The sequence below is a fragment of the Artibeus jamaicensis genome, unplaced genomic scaffold (genome assembly GCF_021234435.1).
Source record: "Artibeus jamaicensis isolate MK-2021 breed Jamaican fruit bat unplaced genomic scaffold, CSHL_Jam_final contig_1132, whole genome shotgun sequence".
Lineage (NCBI taxonomy): Eukaryota > Metazoa > Chordata > Mammalia > Chiroptera > Phyllostomidae > Artibeus > Artibeus jamaicensis.
In genome coordinates this window covers 6,530,200-6,544,385 of record NW_026521221.1, presented here as the reverse complement: position 1 = coordinate 6,544,385, position 14,186 = coordinate 6,530,200, and the positions used below count along the sequence as shown (strand labels likewise).

The 14,186-nt window shown below is 42.4% G+C and overlaps 1 protein-coding gene across 1 annotated transcript in view; it reads right to left on the bottom strand.

The window, feature by feature from the left end:
- Positions 1-14,186, bottom strand: part of EIF2AK4 (eukaryotic translation initiation factor 2 alpha kinase 4) — a 106,405-nt gene that overhangs the window by 25,288 nt on the left and 66,931 nt on the right. Inside the window, exons 21-27 of the mRNA XM_037161686.2 lie at positions 11,010-11,246; positions 9,702-9,777; positions 8,872-8,993; positions 6,050-6,099; positions 4,921-5,089; positions 3,432-3,548; positions 1,672-1,737 (exon numbers count right to left, since the gene is read on the bottom strand). Coding sequence (XP_037017581.2) covers positions 1,672-1,737; positions 3,432-3,548; positions 4,921-5,089; positions 6,050-6,099; positions 8,872-8,993; positions 9,702-9,777; positions 11,010-11,246 — 837 coding nt within the window. The remainder of the gene's footprint in view (positions 1-1,671; positions 1,738-3,431; positions 3,549-4,920; positions 5,090-6,049; positions 6,100-8,871; positions 8,994-9,701; positions 9,778-11,009; positions 11,247-14,186) is intronic.

The following is a 14,186-nucleotide window of genomic DNA, read 5'->3' as shown; positions in this document are numbered from 1 at the left end:
ACCAACTGCCTTTATTAGATACTAATTGCTCCATTTTGAACTGCCCAACCATAACTCTGAATTAACACTTATCATTATCATCAAATGACCTGCAAAAAGAAGCTGACAGTGTGGCAACCAATGCTGTTGTTTTCCTGTGAGAGAGGGAAATCTTCTTGAAATGTGACATTAGTTCAAAGAACCTTTTGGGGTTGAACCTTCGGGTAGGGAATGATGAATCAGGCAGTTTCTTGAGTAGATTCTTTGTGTTATTTATATACATGAACTTTTTGTGCACATACATATGCCTTGTGTACATGTCTGGGGTATTAAGTAAATACTGTTTTTTGTATTAGAACATTATGCCATTGGGTCTCTTTGCATATCATCAATATCTCCCCCAATATTGAGCACTGAAAATTGAGCCTGAATTTCTAGAACTCCCTGTGCTATGTGTCTGCTTTACTTTCCTTGCCTGCAAATGGTAGGGATGACTTTTTTTTTTAAAGATATGTAAAATTTATTTTTCAGAGGGAGGGGAAGAGAGGGAGAGAAATATCGATTGGCTGCCTCTCGCAGGTCCCCAACAGGGGAATTGGCCCTGCAACCCAGGCACATGCGCCCTGCCCTGACTGGGAAGTGAACTGGCTTAGTTCGCAGGCCAGCACTGAACACACTAAGCCACACCAGCCAGGACTGTGGGACATCCTAAATGGTGGTTTACGTGTGCCCTGTGAAAGCTGTTTTGAAGAGCTGAGGGTAGATACATGCTGCCCATATCCCGTCGTGGGTTTTTAAAGGCCGATACTAATTAAGAATTGAAAGCAGTCTGTGGACTGCTCAACCTGCTCGTTATATCCCTAGCACTCTGCCTGCCGCACTGTAAGTGTCCAAGAGATTGAGTGACTCTGCCTGACCTGTGGATATTTTAATCTATCCCATATGTGAATTCTGCTGATCACCACAGGATCATGTAACTGAGTGTCAGTCCAAGGGCTACAAAGGTTTTGGAAAGATTTTTTTTTAAATCTCTTATATAAATATTCAGGAAAATGTAAGAAATCCCTGTTGTCTTCTGATTTTCAGCAACTCAGTTAAGTGCTGTCTACTCTGCCAAAGATCTGGGCCCAATCTGATGACTGCGGAGAGAGTACAATGAACCTGGTCACCCCAGGAGATATTCCTCATGCCCAGCGGGATCAAATGCAAGGTTTTAGGAGCAGGAAATGTACCAGAAAAGCAAGAGCTTTAATTCAAGACCCAGCAGGGATCAGTGGGCTGTGGGATGGGCGAGTACCCAAATGAATCTGCAGAGCTCCGTGCCTTACTCTGGTCCCACAGACTCTGTTTCAGAAAGGACAGCTAGTACCAAACCTGCTCAGCAGGAGGCTCTACCAAGTACGGCCTCTATGTCGGGTGTGAAAGAGAGGCATCTGGTGATGGAGAAAGAACACGATGATTACAGCACGTTAAGCAGCAGCATGGAGAGGCATTCTTTGATCACAGCACTGGTTTCTCTAGTCCCTTAACCCCAGAGGTTGCCATGGTACCAATTAATACTCAAGAGAAAACTGTATCTGCAAGGCGGTGGCAGGAAGTGCGACTGCCTTACTGCGGCAAGAATCTGGAAATGTTTCCTGGTATCACAGATTCAGAGCGCGGGCTGTAACAATTCCATTAGGAGGTACTTACACTATTAGGAGACAATGACAGATTACAAAATTTAGCTTCCACTTCTCTCCTCGTCAGCTTCTCTGTCTAATGTAGAAGAAAAAGGTAACAGTGAGAGTGACCAAATGGCCCTGAACAAGATACAATTTTCAGGTTAATTCTGACAAGTACAGTTTTTATTTTGGATAAACTGCTCCTAATTATGAAGGATGAAATAATTCCGTGATTTACAAAAACATTTTTTTCCAATTCACATAAAACATTGTTTTAAAATGTGAAAGACCCTGACGTGAAAGAATTAAAAATCGGGAAGTTGCATCTGCTGAATGGTATGGCAGCTCAGAGCGGGACAGGCTTAACCAGGGCACTTCTGTCTGGGTGGGGAGGCCTCCACCGATCTGTGACCCCCGACGAGGACTTCGCACTAACAGGCCCAGCATTTCCTCCCTCACCGGCAGCCTGGCTGTGGCTGTGGCATAGGAACACGCTGACCTGGAGCCCCTGTGCAAGTTCCCTGGGGTTTCTGCCAGTCTTTGATTGACTTCATATCATATCCATCACTGCTAAAGAGCAGCAGCAGTTTTGGGGGAGGAAAGAACCACTGGAAACACACAGTAAGGTTAGGGTCCTCGAGACACACCTCAAGGAAAGCTAGTTAAGCCTTTCGGTGAATAAAGAACAATAAGCCATTATGGACTTCCACTATTTGTTCAGCCTTAATCATAGACTGTTTGGCTCTGTTAGTTACTGAGTCTTTTATTATTTACTTATTTTTAGAGAGAGAGGAAGGGAGGGAGAAAGAGAAGGAGAGAAACATCAATGTGTGGTTGCCTCTCACGTGACCCCCACTGGGGGACTTGGCCTGCAACACAGGCATATGCCCTGACTGGGGATCGAACCGGCGACCCTTTGGTTTGCGGCCCATGCTCAATCCACTGAGCTACACCAGCCAGTGCTGTTAGTTACTGAGTCTTTTAGATGCCTCTTATTATGAAAAGAATATTTAACTTGAAAAGAAGTTAGAAAAGATAAGCAAACAATTCACTTCCGTCCAAGCCTCATAATATCACACTATTTAAAATTTTCAAAGTTTCCCCTCCAGGCTCTGCACACACACTATAGAGTAATGAATATTAAGATATGGCTGATTAGGAGAAGTAACTGGAGACGCCACCGCCCCAGGCCCACGGGAAGGAGGTGCTAACTGAGGCTCCCACAGAGATTTGAACCACTCTGCTCCCATCCAGCCAATCCAAATCTCTGAGTGACTTTACTGATATGCACAGGTAGGTTGGAAGAATTGAGGGCAGAGCATAAATCTGTTCTCAATACTAACACTCCCTTCTCTGGGACTCTGTAAATTAAGCATAACCACACTTGTGAGGGTGGAGTGAGTTAGTTCACATGAAGAGATTAGAATAATGCTTGCCACATGGCTCAGGTGCTCAATAAAGGTCATTATCGGCAAGCATCAGCACTGACTTTTTGCCTTCAGAAGTAGGTTAGTGAAGAACTTTACTGTCTTACAAATGAAATAAGACTATTTGATCTTTTGAAATCAGAAGTCAGCCTTAAAAAAACACCTTGGAGGTCACTAGTAGTACAGGCTTAGTCGAGATAAAAGCTCAACCAATACTTGGTAACTGAATCAAAGAGAATTGGTTCTTTCACCAGGAGGGAAGGAGATAAAAGCCCCAATTCAATGTTGGTTACATCAGTAAGAAAATGCTCATGGACAATTTTTATCCTTCCTCATCAAGTCAAAGTAACTCAATGCTTACCACAGCATCATACAGAATAATGTACACTTGATTGAGTTTATCTTCTGGGATCCCACAGTGTAAGAGTACTGCTTTCAATAACATGGTGTGGTTCAAATAAATATTGTAATTTCTTTCCTAGGATACCCAAAAGAAAAAAAAATTATTTTCATTATAAAAGCAGTACACGTATGTGACCAAACCTAGAACCTTACCGCCAATTTATCATTCTAATACATGGGAGGACCAAACATAAAAAGATTATTTTCATTATAAAAGCAGTACACGTATGTGACCAAACCTAGAATCTTACCGCCAATTTATCATTCTAATACATGGGAGGACCAAACATAAAATGCATGCTTTATTGCTTTCTAGTTTATTTTTTCATATACATTCTTTTTACATTTGTTGTAGTCAAAGAGTATAATATAACTTAACACTTCATTACACATACCAAAGATACTGTGGTCTTCAGCTGTGTTGAAAAGCCTGAGCAAATTCACACAGACTTCAAGAGGGAAAGGATTTGGTTAGAAGCACAGGCTGGTGGAATAGCTATCCTTACTTTTGTCCGCACAAGCCAATTACTGAGCAAGCATTCAGTTGTGAGCTGTGTGCTCAGCCAGGTGCAGTGGGGAATGCAGAAAAGTAGACACACGAGTTCCGCCCGGGAACAGCACAAATTCTGGGTGAGCTCTCCGCCTTGAGAGCACACCTGAACCTTCCCCCTTCCCCTTCTCTCTCGCCTAAGCTCCAAAGGCCCTTCTGTCTCTGTAACTTGTTTCCTGAGCCTACACAGCCCAGCTGGCTCACTCCTACTACCTCTAACTTTCTAAGTAAACTTTTTCTTATAATTTGGAAAAAAAAAAGAGCACACACTCTGCCTGAACAACTAACAAGGAGCACAACTCAAGGAAGCAGGCACTGTCTCATCTCAAGTGCTGTGCCAGCTGAAGAGAAAAGGCGGCCAGCCCATCAGTGGGGGAGCAGAAAGTCTTCCTGGGGAGAGAGGGCCCAAACCATGGTGGGCCAGAGAAAAGTCTCACAACACAAAGGAACGCCCTGACTGGGAGTGAACAGGTCAGGCTGGTGAGACAGGGAGGGAGGGCCTGAGGAGAGCAAACCGCTGTGCTGGAAGCAGTCTCCACCGGCCAGCGAGCATGCATGCGTGATGAAAAGTGAAGCTGGGGAGTTGAGAGCTGGGGTGTAGGAGGGAGCCACCAAGGGTTCTGAAGAGGCTATGAAAGTACTAAAAAAGCACCCTAGGAATCTTAGCTTAATTTCTTGCATTTTGGAAGAATGGGCAGAGAAACAACATCCATCCCCCAAAACACAAGCGACAAAAAGCTGGTTCCTGTCCAACTCTCCTCAGCTACTCCAGTCAAGTGGGATTCACAGTCGGCACACAGTGAGGAGCAGTTCTGTGGCCGGTCACCCCTCCCTGCGCTTGATGAAGGACTCCAGTGGTCTGATGGCAACCTCAGAACGTTAGAATATGGACAGGAACCTGAAGGGCTGGAAACTCCTGGATGATTTCATAGATAGTATAGATGATTTCAGCAGTGGGCAGAGAGCTGTTGGTGCTCGAGGTGACAATATCAAATGCACATTCTAGAAGTTCTTTGGGATGAAATCGGTCTAACTTGCGAGGTCTGAACACTCGTTCTATGCAGTATCTGGAGAGAGAAACCCAGATTTCTAAGGTCATTGCTTCCTGAAATCAAAAACGCATAAGAAATTGTTGAGCAAGATAAAAGTAACAAAAATGAACAAAATTAATCAATGGTATGACCAAGAAAGCTTAAAGATAAGATTTGCCCAGAACAGTCTTGCCTTGTGATGTAGGTTCCAATTCCCAGTTTTCCCATAATTGAACTGAGGCTTAATTGTTTTTCATTAAGTATTTGAAATAGAGATGAAATTACACACAAAAATTTTACCTTAAGTGCTTGCTTTCTACACAGCAATACCCACACCTTAGCACTACGACTATTAATTGCTCACTTGCAGCTGAGAATAAAAGCAGGTAGAGTTCTGATTTCTTTTGAGGAAAAGTTCTTTAGGGCAGGACGCCTACTTGACAACAATAGTGCTGCAACTTACGGAGACCTCGGTGTCAGCCCCCTGCGCAAGTGAATGTACAGAAAACCTTCCCCAGGGCCAAGTGCCTGGGGCTCCTCAGTGCTCAGGGCTCCTGCTGGGTTCCCTCTGCTTCTCTGCACACAGCTTCTGTTCAGTTACCTGTGTAGGCAGTTTTCACACAGGGACCATTGGCCATTTGATTCTCCAATTAAATTTTAAAATGGGCCATCTGTGATCAAGAACAGCCAGATGTTTTTTTCCCCTAAGCAACCATTTGCGAAGGTAATTAATTATGTTGCTTGGGGATGTTTAGAAGTCATGGAATAGACTACAGGAGCCTCGGGGAGCTACCCGACCGCTACCTCCCTTGTAAAGAGGGGTCTGACTGTCCTGTCACTTTATAGACAGGGCTACTTACCTGGGCTTTCTGACCATATTCCAAGTTCAATACTTTAAACCCCAAGTTCTTTACTGTGTAAGGATCATAGGAGGTAAAACATTCTTCCTGGGTTTCTTTCCCACATCCACCAAATGAAATCCCCATTGTTCCTTACCGTTTTAAATTCAATATATTATTTCTTGCCACATATCTTGCAAAAGGAACCTGAAAAATAAAGTTTCAAAGGTCAATGTCAAGATGTGCCAATTAGCATACTTTTTTGTCTTTTAAATAACAGATTTATTGACATAGAAATCACATACCATAGAGCGCACCCTTCTAAAGTACAATTCAGTGGTTTTTTGTACATTCACAAAGCTGTGTGCTGCTTGTCACTCACGTTCCTTGACGTGTTCCTGAGTGTGTCAGTGAGCAACAGACCTCACTGCCGCACACTCTGCCCACCTGAGTCGTCGTGGCTTTTAAGTTTGAGAAAAATTCACTTTTAGTTAAATGTACTCTGCCGATTTTATTATGCCAAATTGAAATCAGTGCAAGTTATTTGGTTACCTGTGAATTTTTTAAAGTGTCATTTATGATAATGCAATCTAAATGGGTGCTCTCTTCTGGTGAATTTCTTGATTTTCCTATTGATCTTTTAGGAGAAATTCTTAATAACTACCTGCTAATAATCATTACAACTTATGAAACCATTTTCAGATTGTCCCAAGAGATCTGACAGTATCACTGCCTAATGGGTCAAATTCTAAAGGGTAATTACTTTTTATCTTTTGGAACTTCTGTGCGCTCACAGAAAGGGAGCTGATGTTCAAGAATCTACGCTTGTCTCCTCATGTCCTGAGAAGCAGCAGCCAGTGTAAGTATCACTATGTCAATGTCTGCACTTCTGCCCTTTCGTTAACAGAGCCCACATGTCTGATATGTTATGTATTCCCCTCTTACTCAGAATAACCCCAAATATCTTTACTTACTTACTGTAAGAGAAAAACAAGGCATGAATATAGAAGGATTTTGTACTTTAAACCATAAAGCAAAATCTGTTCTTGCAATATGCCGCACAATATAAATATGAAAAAGAAAAATACCCCAATTCAGTGCCCTCTCCGGAAAAATACAGTCAAAGGTTCAGTGTATTCTTTGACACTTCACAACTCTATGGTGACACAAACAAGCTGGTGTTCATGGTCACCCACAGGCCTGTGAGAGTATGTTTACCCCCGACACATGCCAGGCAATGCAAACATATAGTGCACCTTATGCATATACGTGGTTGGTTTTTTAAAACAAGTTTCTCTCCTATAATAAAAATGGATATTAGAGTTCCTTTGAAATATACATACTTTTTCCCCAGCTAACAATATACCGTGGGTATGTCTACAGATCAAATGTAGATATAAATATATTTAATATATATATATTTTGATTTTATACCTCTTTAATATTCCATAGTAAATTATGCAACCAATTTCCTTGGATAAACATGCAGTTTTCAGTTTTTGACCATCATAACAATAAACATCCTTTTAATATTCATACACTGATGTATTTTTATTTTCTTTAAATCAATTCCTCAAAGTGGAATTGCTGGTTTACAGGGCACAGTTGTACATAATTTTTAAAAATTTTATTTATTTATTTTTTAGAGAGAGGGGAAGGGAAAGAGAAAGAGGGGAAGGGAAAGAGAAAGAGTGGGAGAGAAACATCAATGTGTGGTTGCCTCTCATGTGTCCCCTACTGGGGACCTGGCCTGCAACCTAGGCATGTGCCCTGACTGGGAATCAAACCAGTGACCCTTCGCTTCACAGGCCCATGCTGAATCCACTGAGCTACACCAGCCAGGGCAAAAAAATTTTTATTAAAAACTTTCAGATTAGCCCTGGCTGGTGTAGCTCAGTGGATTGAGCACAGGCCTGCGAACCAAAGGATTGTGGTTTGATTCCCCGTCAGGGCACAGGCCTGGGTTGCAGGCCAGTTCCCAGCAGGGGATGCACCAGAAGCAACCATACATTGATATTTCTCTCCTTCCCTTCCCTTCTAAAGATAAATAAATTAAATTAAAAAACAAACAAAAAAAACCTTTCAGATTATTTTTTGAAAGATTTAGTGATTTACATTCCCATCAACATATATGAAAGTACCTATTTTCTATGTCCTTGTCATCTCTGGATATTAATTTAAATATTTCTGTCAGTCTGATGGGGGAAGTGGAGATACCTTTGCTTGGTATTTCCTCATTATTAGTGAGGTTGAACATCTTGGAAGTATATCAGCCCTGTGCGTTTTCTCTTTTGAGAATTGCCTGGTTATATCCTTTGCTTTCTCTACTTATAAGTGCTTTTGGGGACATGAGGAGTATGAAACTGTTGTCTGTCTTATGCATGTACAGTGCTACAGATGGGCTTCTCGGCAGTGAACACCAGGTGAATGAATGGCCTGTAAGAGTGTGCTGCTGCCAGAGGGAGCCCGCGGGAATCCAAAGACAGCGTGCGTGAGCAAAGTTCAGCGTATCTAATTAGCAGCGACACTTGCTGTTCTAAGAATTTAATTGTTGTAGACATTAACAAGTCAGAAAGTTACCAAAGGTCTTCCCAGGAAGTAGAGGAAAAAAATCCCCCTTATTTGTCTCAGTTGGCCTGGGTAACTTGCCCTGCAGGGGCCACTGGGCAGAGCTCCACGTCGAGACACAGACGTGGTACCTGCAATGCAGGGCTCTGGTTTCTAGGGCCAAAGGCACTTGTGTGATTAGCAACGAGGATAAACACAGGGTCAAATGATTACTAAATTTCAGGAATGCTCTCACCCTGATAACTTTCTTAAAAATATGTTCTCTAAGGGTGACGTGTAGAATCTACATTGTAGATCGTAAGTTCAGCCAAAAAAGCAAAACAGAAAGATCAGTGGGGGGTACTCCTTTAACAGTGGTGCCACCCCTGCGACCAGACATGGCATCCAAACTGTCAGCAGAGCGAGCCTCACCCGTAGATCAAAAGGAAGCATCACCAGCATCCCACTGTGGTCCATGAATAAGGCAGCTTCGTTGTGCTCGTATGTTTGTCTGTTTCGGGGAAGTAGCAGTGGGGTGCACAACTGGACAGCTCCTACACCAAATTAGAAAAAAATAATCAATCATCAGGTTCTCACCCTTCCTAGGAGGCAAGTTAAAAATGAACACAAACCTGACGGTGACATCCTCTGCTACAGGGACTGTGGAAATCATCACCATCTGTGGTCAATTCTCAATGGACAGCTCACCTAAGGTTAACTCTGTCAATTTAGTCCTATATTCTGACTCCAAAAACCAGCTGCACTTTAGCAGCAAGGTTGTAATATAAAAATCTGTTTATCCTGCCCTAGGCAGGTGGCTCAGCTGGTCGGAGCATCATCCCGTGCACCAAAGGCTGCAGGTTTGATTCCCAGTGAGGGCATGTCCCTAGGTCGTGGGTTTAATCCCTAGTCGGGGTGTGTATGGGAGGCAACCTATTGATGCATCTCTCCCACACTGATGTTTCTCTCCCTCTCTTTCTCCCTTCCCCTCTCTCTAAAAATAAATAAATAAGATTGTTTAAAATCAATGAGCATATTCTCTTGTGAGGATTAAAAATAAATAAAAAAAGTCTGTTTCTCCTCATCAAGCTGAGTTGTAAAAATAAGCTTAAATTTCACATGATGTCAGTTGCTTGTAACTGAACTTAAAAGTAAAATATACTTGCACCCAAATCTATTATTAACTGCTTTTTTAAACAGTCCTTTTTAATGCTGAAAAAAACATCTTTTGAGAAAACATATAATTTTTTAAAAGAACATACCATGTCTTTTAAAGATGCGGATGATGGTTTCACAGACGTGCTGCTGTATCTTGGCTGTACGGATTGAAAAGCTTCCCTAGAATATGACCAATTAAAATGTCACCAAAACCTAATCAGAGGGATCATCTAAAATATTAATCAGTGGCTTGCAGTCAGCATTACATGGCTTACTCTGAGGATCATAGAAGAAATTTCAACAACTCAGTCCCTTTTTTAACACATTCAAGAAAGAAGAAACCAGAAGTCTTACAATGAATGCATCCTCCTTGAGGAGGGCCAGCTGGGTTCAAAGTCCAAGTCCCTAACCCAGATATCTGCCCTTCAGAGAGGGAGAGCTGATCAAATCTGCCCTTTCTCCCTGAGGAACTGGGGACACCTCGGAGCAGTCACGCCCCTAACAGCTTCAGGTCCCCTCCCATACGCTAAGGTGACTCACTGTGGGCTCCTCAAAAGACAAATGGTATTTAGATGTTTTGTAAACAGTTGTCCTTTTCACTTGCTTCTTATCAGAAAAGTAGTACCATTTCACCAGAGAAAATTTAGAAATAACAGAGAAGCAAAAAGACAAAAGAGTCACCCATAATTTGGTATCTTTCTAATACTGCCAGCCAGAACACTGCTTGGCCCCTAAAATCTATACTGATCTTCCGCAAACCTCATCTCTACTTCCTCTACTACTGCTCTGAAGTTATATCATATTTTGAGCATGTAGAAACTTAGACGATATAACAGAAATCTGTTATTTATCATCCAACTTTATCAAATCTTAACATTTTGCTATACTGTTTCATATCGTGTTTTTTCATTGTTGTTTGTTTTTATAAAGAAAATGTTGATAGCTCTCAAACCTGGCTATGCTTCAGAAACCACCTGGGAGCTTTTACACCCCTGGAGTACCTGACCCCTGGAGATTCTGTCACTAGAATGGATGCAGGGCCTGGACATCTGTTCTGTCAAAGGGTCTCCCAGGTGTTCTGCTGTGCAGCCAGCACTTGGAGATGCTGACTGTTTGATCTGTATCTGAGCTGGCTGGGTGCTTTCGGCTCTGGGCAGCAGGGCCAAGGCTCAGTCTCTAAAAGCACTCCTTCTCGGGTGGGCAGAGAGGGGGTAGATCAGGAGTTCCTTTGAGTAAGTGGTTAAAAGTGTGGTTCTTCCCAGAATAATGCATATGCATATATTCTGCATACACAGACCTCAGACTAAGAACTTATGTTGGAGGCCTTAAAGGAATCCGTGAAAAATAAGAAACTAACTTGATCCTTCTGTGAACCAGGTTAAGTGCTCTACGGAAGCCCAGCTTAAGCCCACCTTCAGTATATCGCTGTCATAGGTGTAATCGATGGCAGGCGGGATCCGCTGGGAGAAGATCTGGGCCATCATAGTGCGATAGGCCTTCCCGTCCACGTTGGCCAGGGTGTGGTGCAGCACCTCGTGCAGCTCTGATTCTTCCATCTGCGGTGGGGGCAGCAGCTCACTCTTGAGCAGTTCTGTGGCTGTGGGCCGCTTCGCTGGGTCGTGGTTCAACAGCCAGGAGATGACAGATTTCTATAACAAAACCCAGGCATACTGGTGATGGGAAGCAACAGCTGAGCCTCAGGATTCTCCTGACAAGCCAGTAGTTGTTGCAGTCAAAGAAAAGACACTGCACTTCTTGCACTTAGTGGGTGCATTTTAATTTTTCAAGTTTCTGAATTTGCCATTTTCCCCCTGTACTTCAATATGGTCATGGTGTTGCACAACAGTGTCCTGTATTTTGCTGTGTATAACACGCTCCCGTGTATAATGCGTGCCCACGTTTTTGTGTGTGTTATACACAGGATTATTATATCCATAGTATGTAATCATTTTACCCATGTATAATGTACATCCTTATTTCTCCCTCAAAAATTTGGGCAAAAAGCGGGTATTATACACAGCAAAATAGGTTATATTAGTATTTCTTGAAAGACAGAGGCCCAGCCCTGGTTGGCGTGGCTCAGTGGATAGAATGCTGGCCTGCAAACCAAAGGGTGGATGGTTCAGTTCCCAGTCAGGGCACGTGCCTGGGTTGCAGACTAGTTCCCCATTAGGGTATGTGTGAGAGGCAACCACACACTGAAGTTTCTCTCCTTTTCTTTCTCCTTCCCTTCCCCTCTCTCTAAAAAATAAATAAATAAAACCTTAAAAAAAAAAAGAAAGAAATAAGACTTCCAGGAAGTCCAGGAAACTCAAGAGTCCCAAAGAAATGGGACTCAAGGAGGAACAACACCAAGACGCATCATAATTAAAATACCCAAGATTAATGATAAGGAGAGAATCTTAACAGCAGCAAGAGGAAAGGGGAGAGATACCCACAAAGGAGTGCCCATCATACTGTCAGCTGATTTCTCAAAAGAGACTTTGCAGGCAAGAAGGGGCAGGAAAGAAGTATTCCAAGGCATGAAAGGCAAGGACCTACATCCAAGATTGCTCCATCCAGCAAAGCTTTCATTTAGAGTGGAAGGGCAGATAAAGTGCTTCCCAGATAAGGTCAAGTTAAAGGGGTTCATCACCACCAAGCCCTTATTATATGAAATGTTAAAGGGACTTATCTAAGAAACAGAAGATCAAGAACTATGAACAGTAAAATGACAACAACCTCACGACTATCAACAACTGAACCTAAAAATAAAACCCCTAAAACCAAGCCAACAACTAGAGTAGGAACAGAATCACAGAAATGGAGATTACATGGAGGTTTGTCAACATAGAGAGAGAGGGGAAAGAATGGGGGAAAAGGTACAGGGAGTAAGAAGCATAAATGGTAGGTAAAGAATAGATGGGGAGGTTAGGAATAGTAGAGGAAATGGTGAAGCCAAAGAACTTACATGTATAACCCATGGACAAGAACTAAGGTGGGGGGCATGCTGGAAGGTGGGAGTGCAGGGTAGAGGGGGATAAAGGGGAGAAAAAAATCGGGACAACTGTAATATTATAATCAATAAAATATACTGAAAAAATGTGAGCATATGAAACAAATACCTTTATGTGTCTAATTTTAGTTCAAATTACAATGTGTAGGATCTGCTGGGATCCTTAAAACAGTGTAAAACACTTTGTTTTTATTTTTTCTTTACCATTTATGTTATCTATAGGGATACCATTCCCTTGAGTTCTCTTGATTATGTTACTCTATACCTTCACAGCTACTATCTCATTAAGTGGGGAACAACCTGAAGGTAATATAAACCTTTGAAAGTTCCTCAGCGATTCCTTAATTCTCTTTTTTTAAAGATTTTATTTATTTATCTTTAGAGGGAAAGAGAGGGAGAGAAACATCAATGTGTCGTTGCCTCTCATGCGTCCCCCGCTGGGAACTGGCCTGCAACCCAGGCATGTGCCCTGATTGGGAATCAAACCACGATTCTCTGGCTCGCAGGCCCACACTCAATCCACTGAGCTACACCAGCCAGGGCCGATTCCTTAACTCTCTTGTTTATAATAAGGATTTATAAAGAATTTGAGGAACATCTGAGGTCAGAAAAATCTCAATTTTTAGATTAATTCTATGAAGCATTTTCTAATTATATGTTTAACATACACTCCCCCCAAACTCCTACCCCAGTCTTAGCCTGAAATAAAAACACTGGTAATTGTCTTTCATGCAAAGAAAGGAACTGACATGATATAACGTTTATGAAAAGTCACATCAAATTACACTGGTAGAAACAACAGCCTCCTCAGCAAAACAGACCCTGTTATCTCGCTTAACTTCTGTGTGTGGTACATGTGTGCCACACGCATCTGCCAGCACTTTCTGTGCTGCCTCATTCCAGACAAAAGGCGGTGCCCGCGCTGTGGGAAGTGGCGGCGGCGCAGGTTGAGCCGTCAGCTTTACACAGTCCACGTGCAAATGCTCACGGGCACCTGGTCCACACCCATGATGGAGAGCAACCTCTGTCCTGGGGAACAGCTTGGATAGTTGCTCTCCTGTTTGTATTGTGACACAATTCCTGAGCCACCGGAGCTACCAATATGTGGAAGTTCTGAGTAAGACTGCCCTTGTTATAGGGAAAGGCTATGAAATGAACATTTTCTTATGATATCCAGAAACACAGAAAATGACTCAGTTCAAAAAATGATGACTAACAAAGGAAGTAGAAACACAACTCAATGTATTTTCTAATGGTTCTTTACTAATTCAATTGATGATGCAGAATTGGTCCCTTGAGCCATTCATGTTGTGTTAAGAATTACAGGATGTTAATGCTGATAATATAAATACAGGGTATTTAACCCCTTTATTTTTCAGGTGAGGAAAATGAAAGCCTGGAAAAGTGAATTGTCTACCCACATAATAAGCAAGAAATAGCAAATTAATACCATTTTCTAGCTAGGTTTCTGTTCTCAACATTAAGAGTCACTCACTCACTGCTTAAAGATGGGGATACGCTCTGGAAGTGAGTCCTTAGGCACTTTCGTCACTGTGAGAACATCACCGAGTGCACTTACACAGACCCTGGTGGG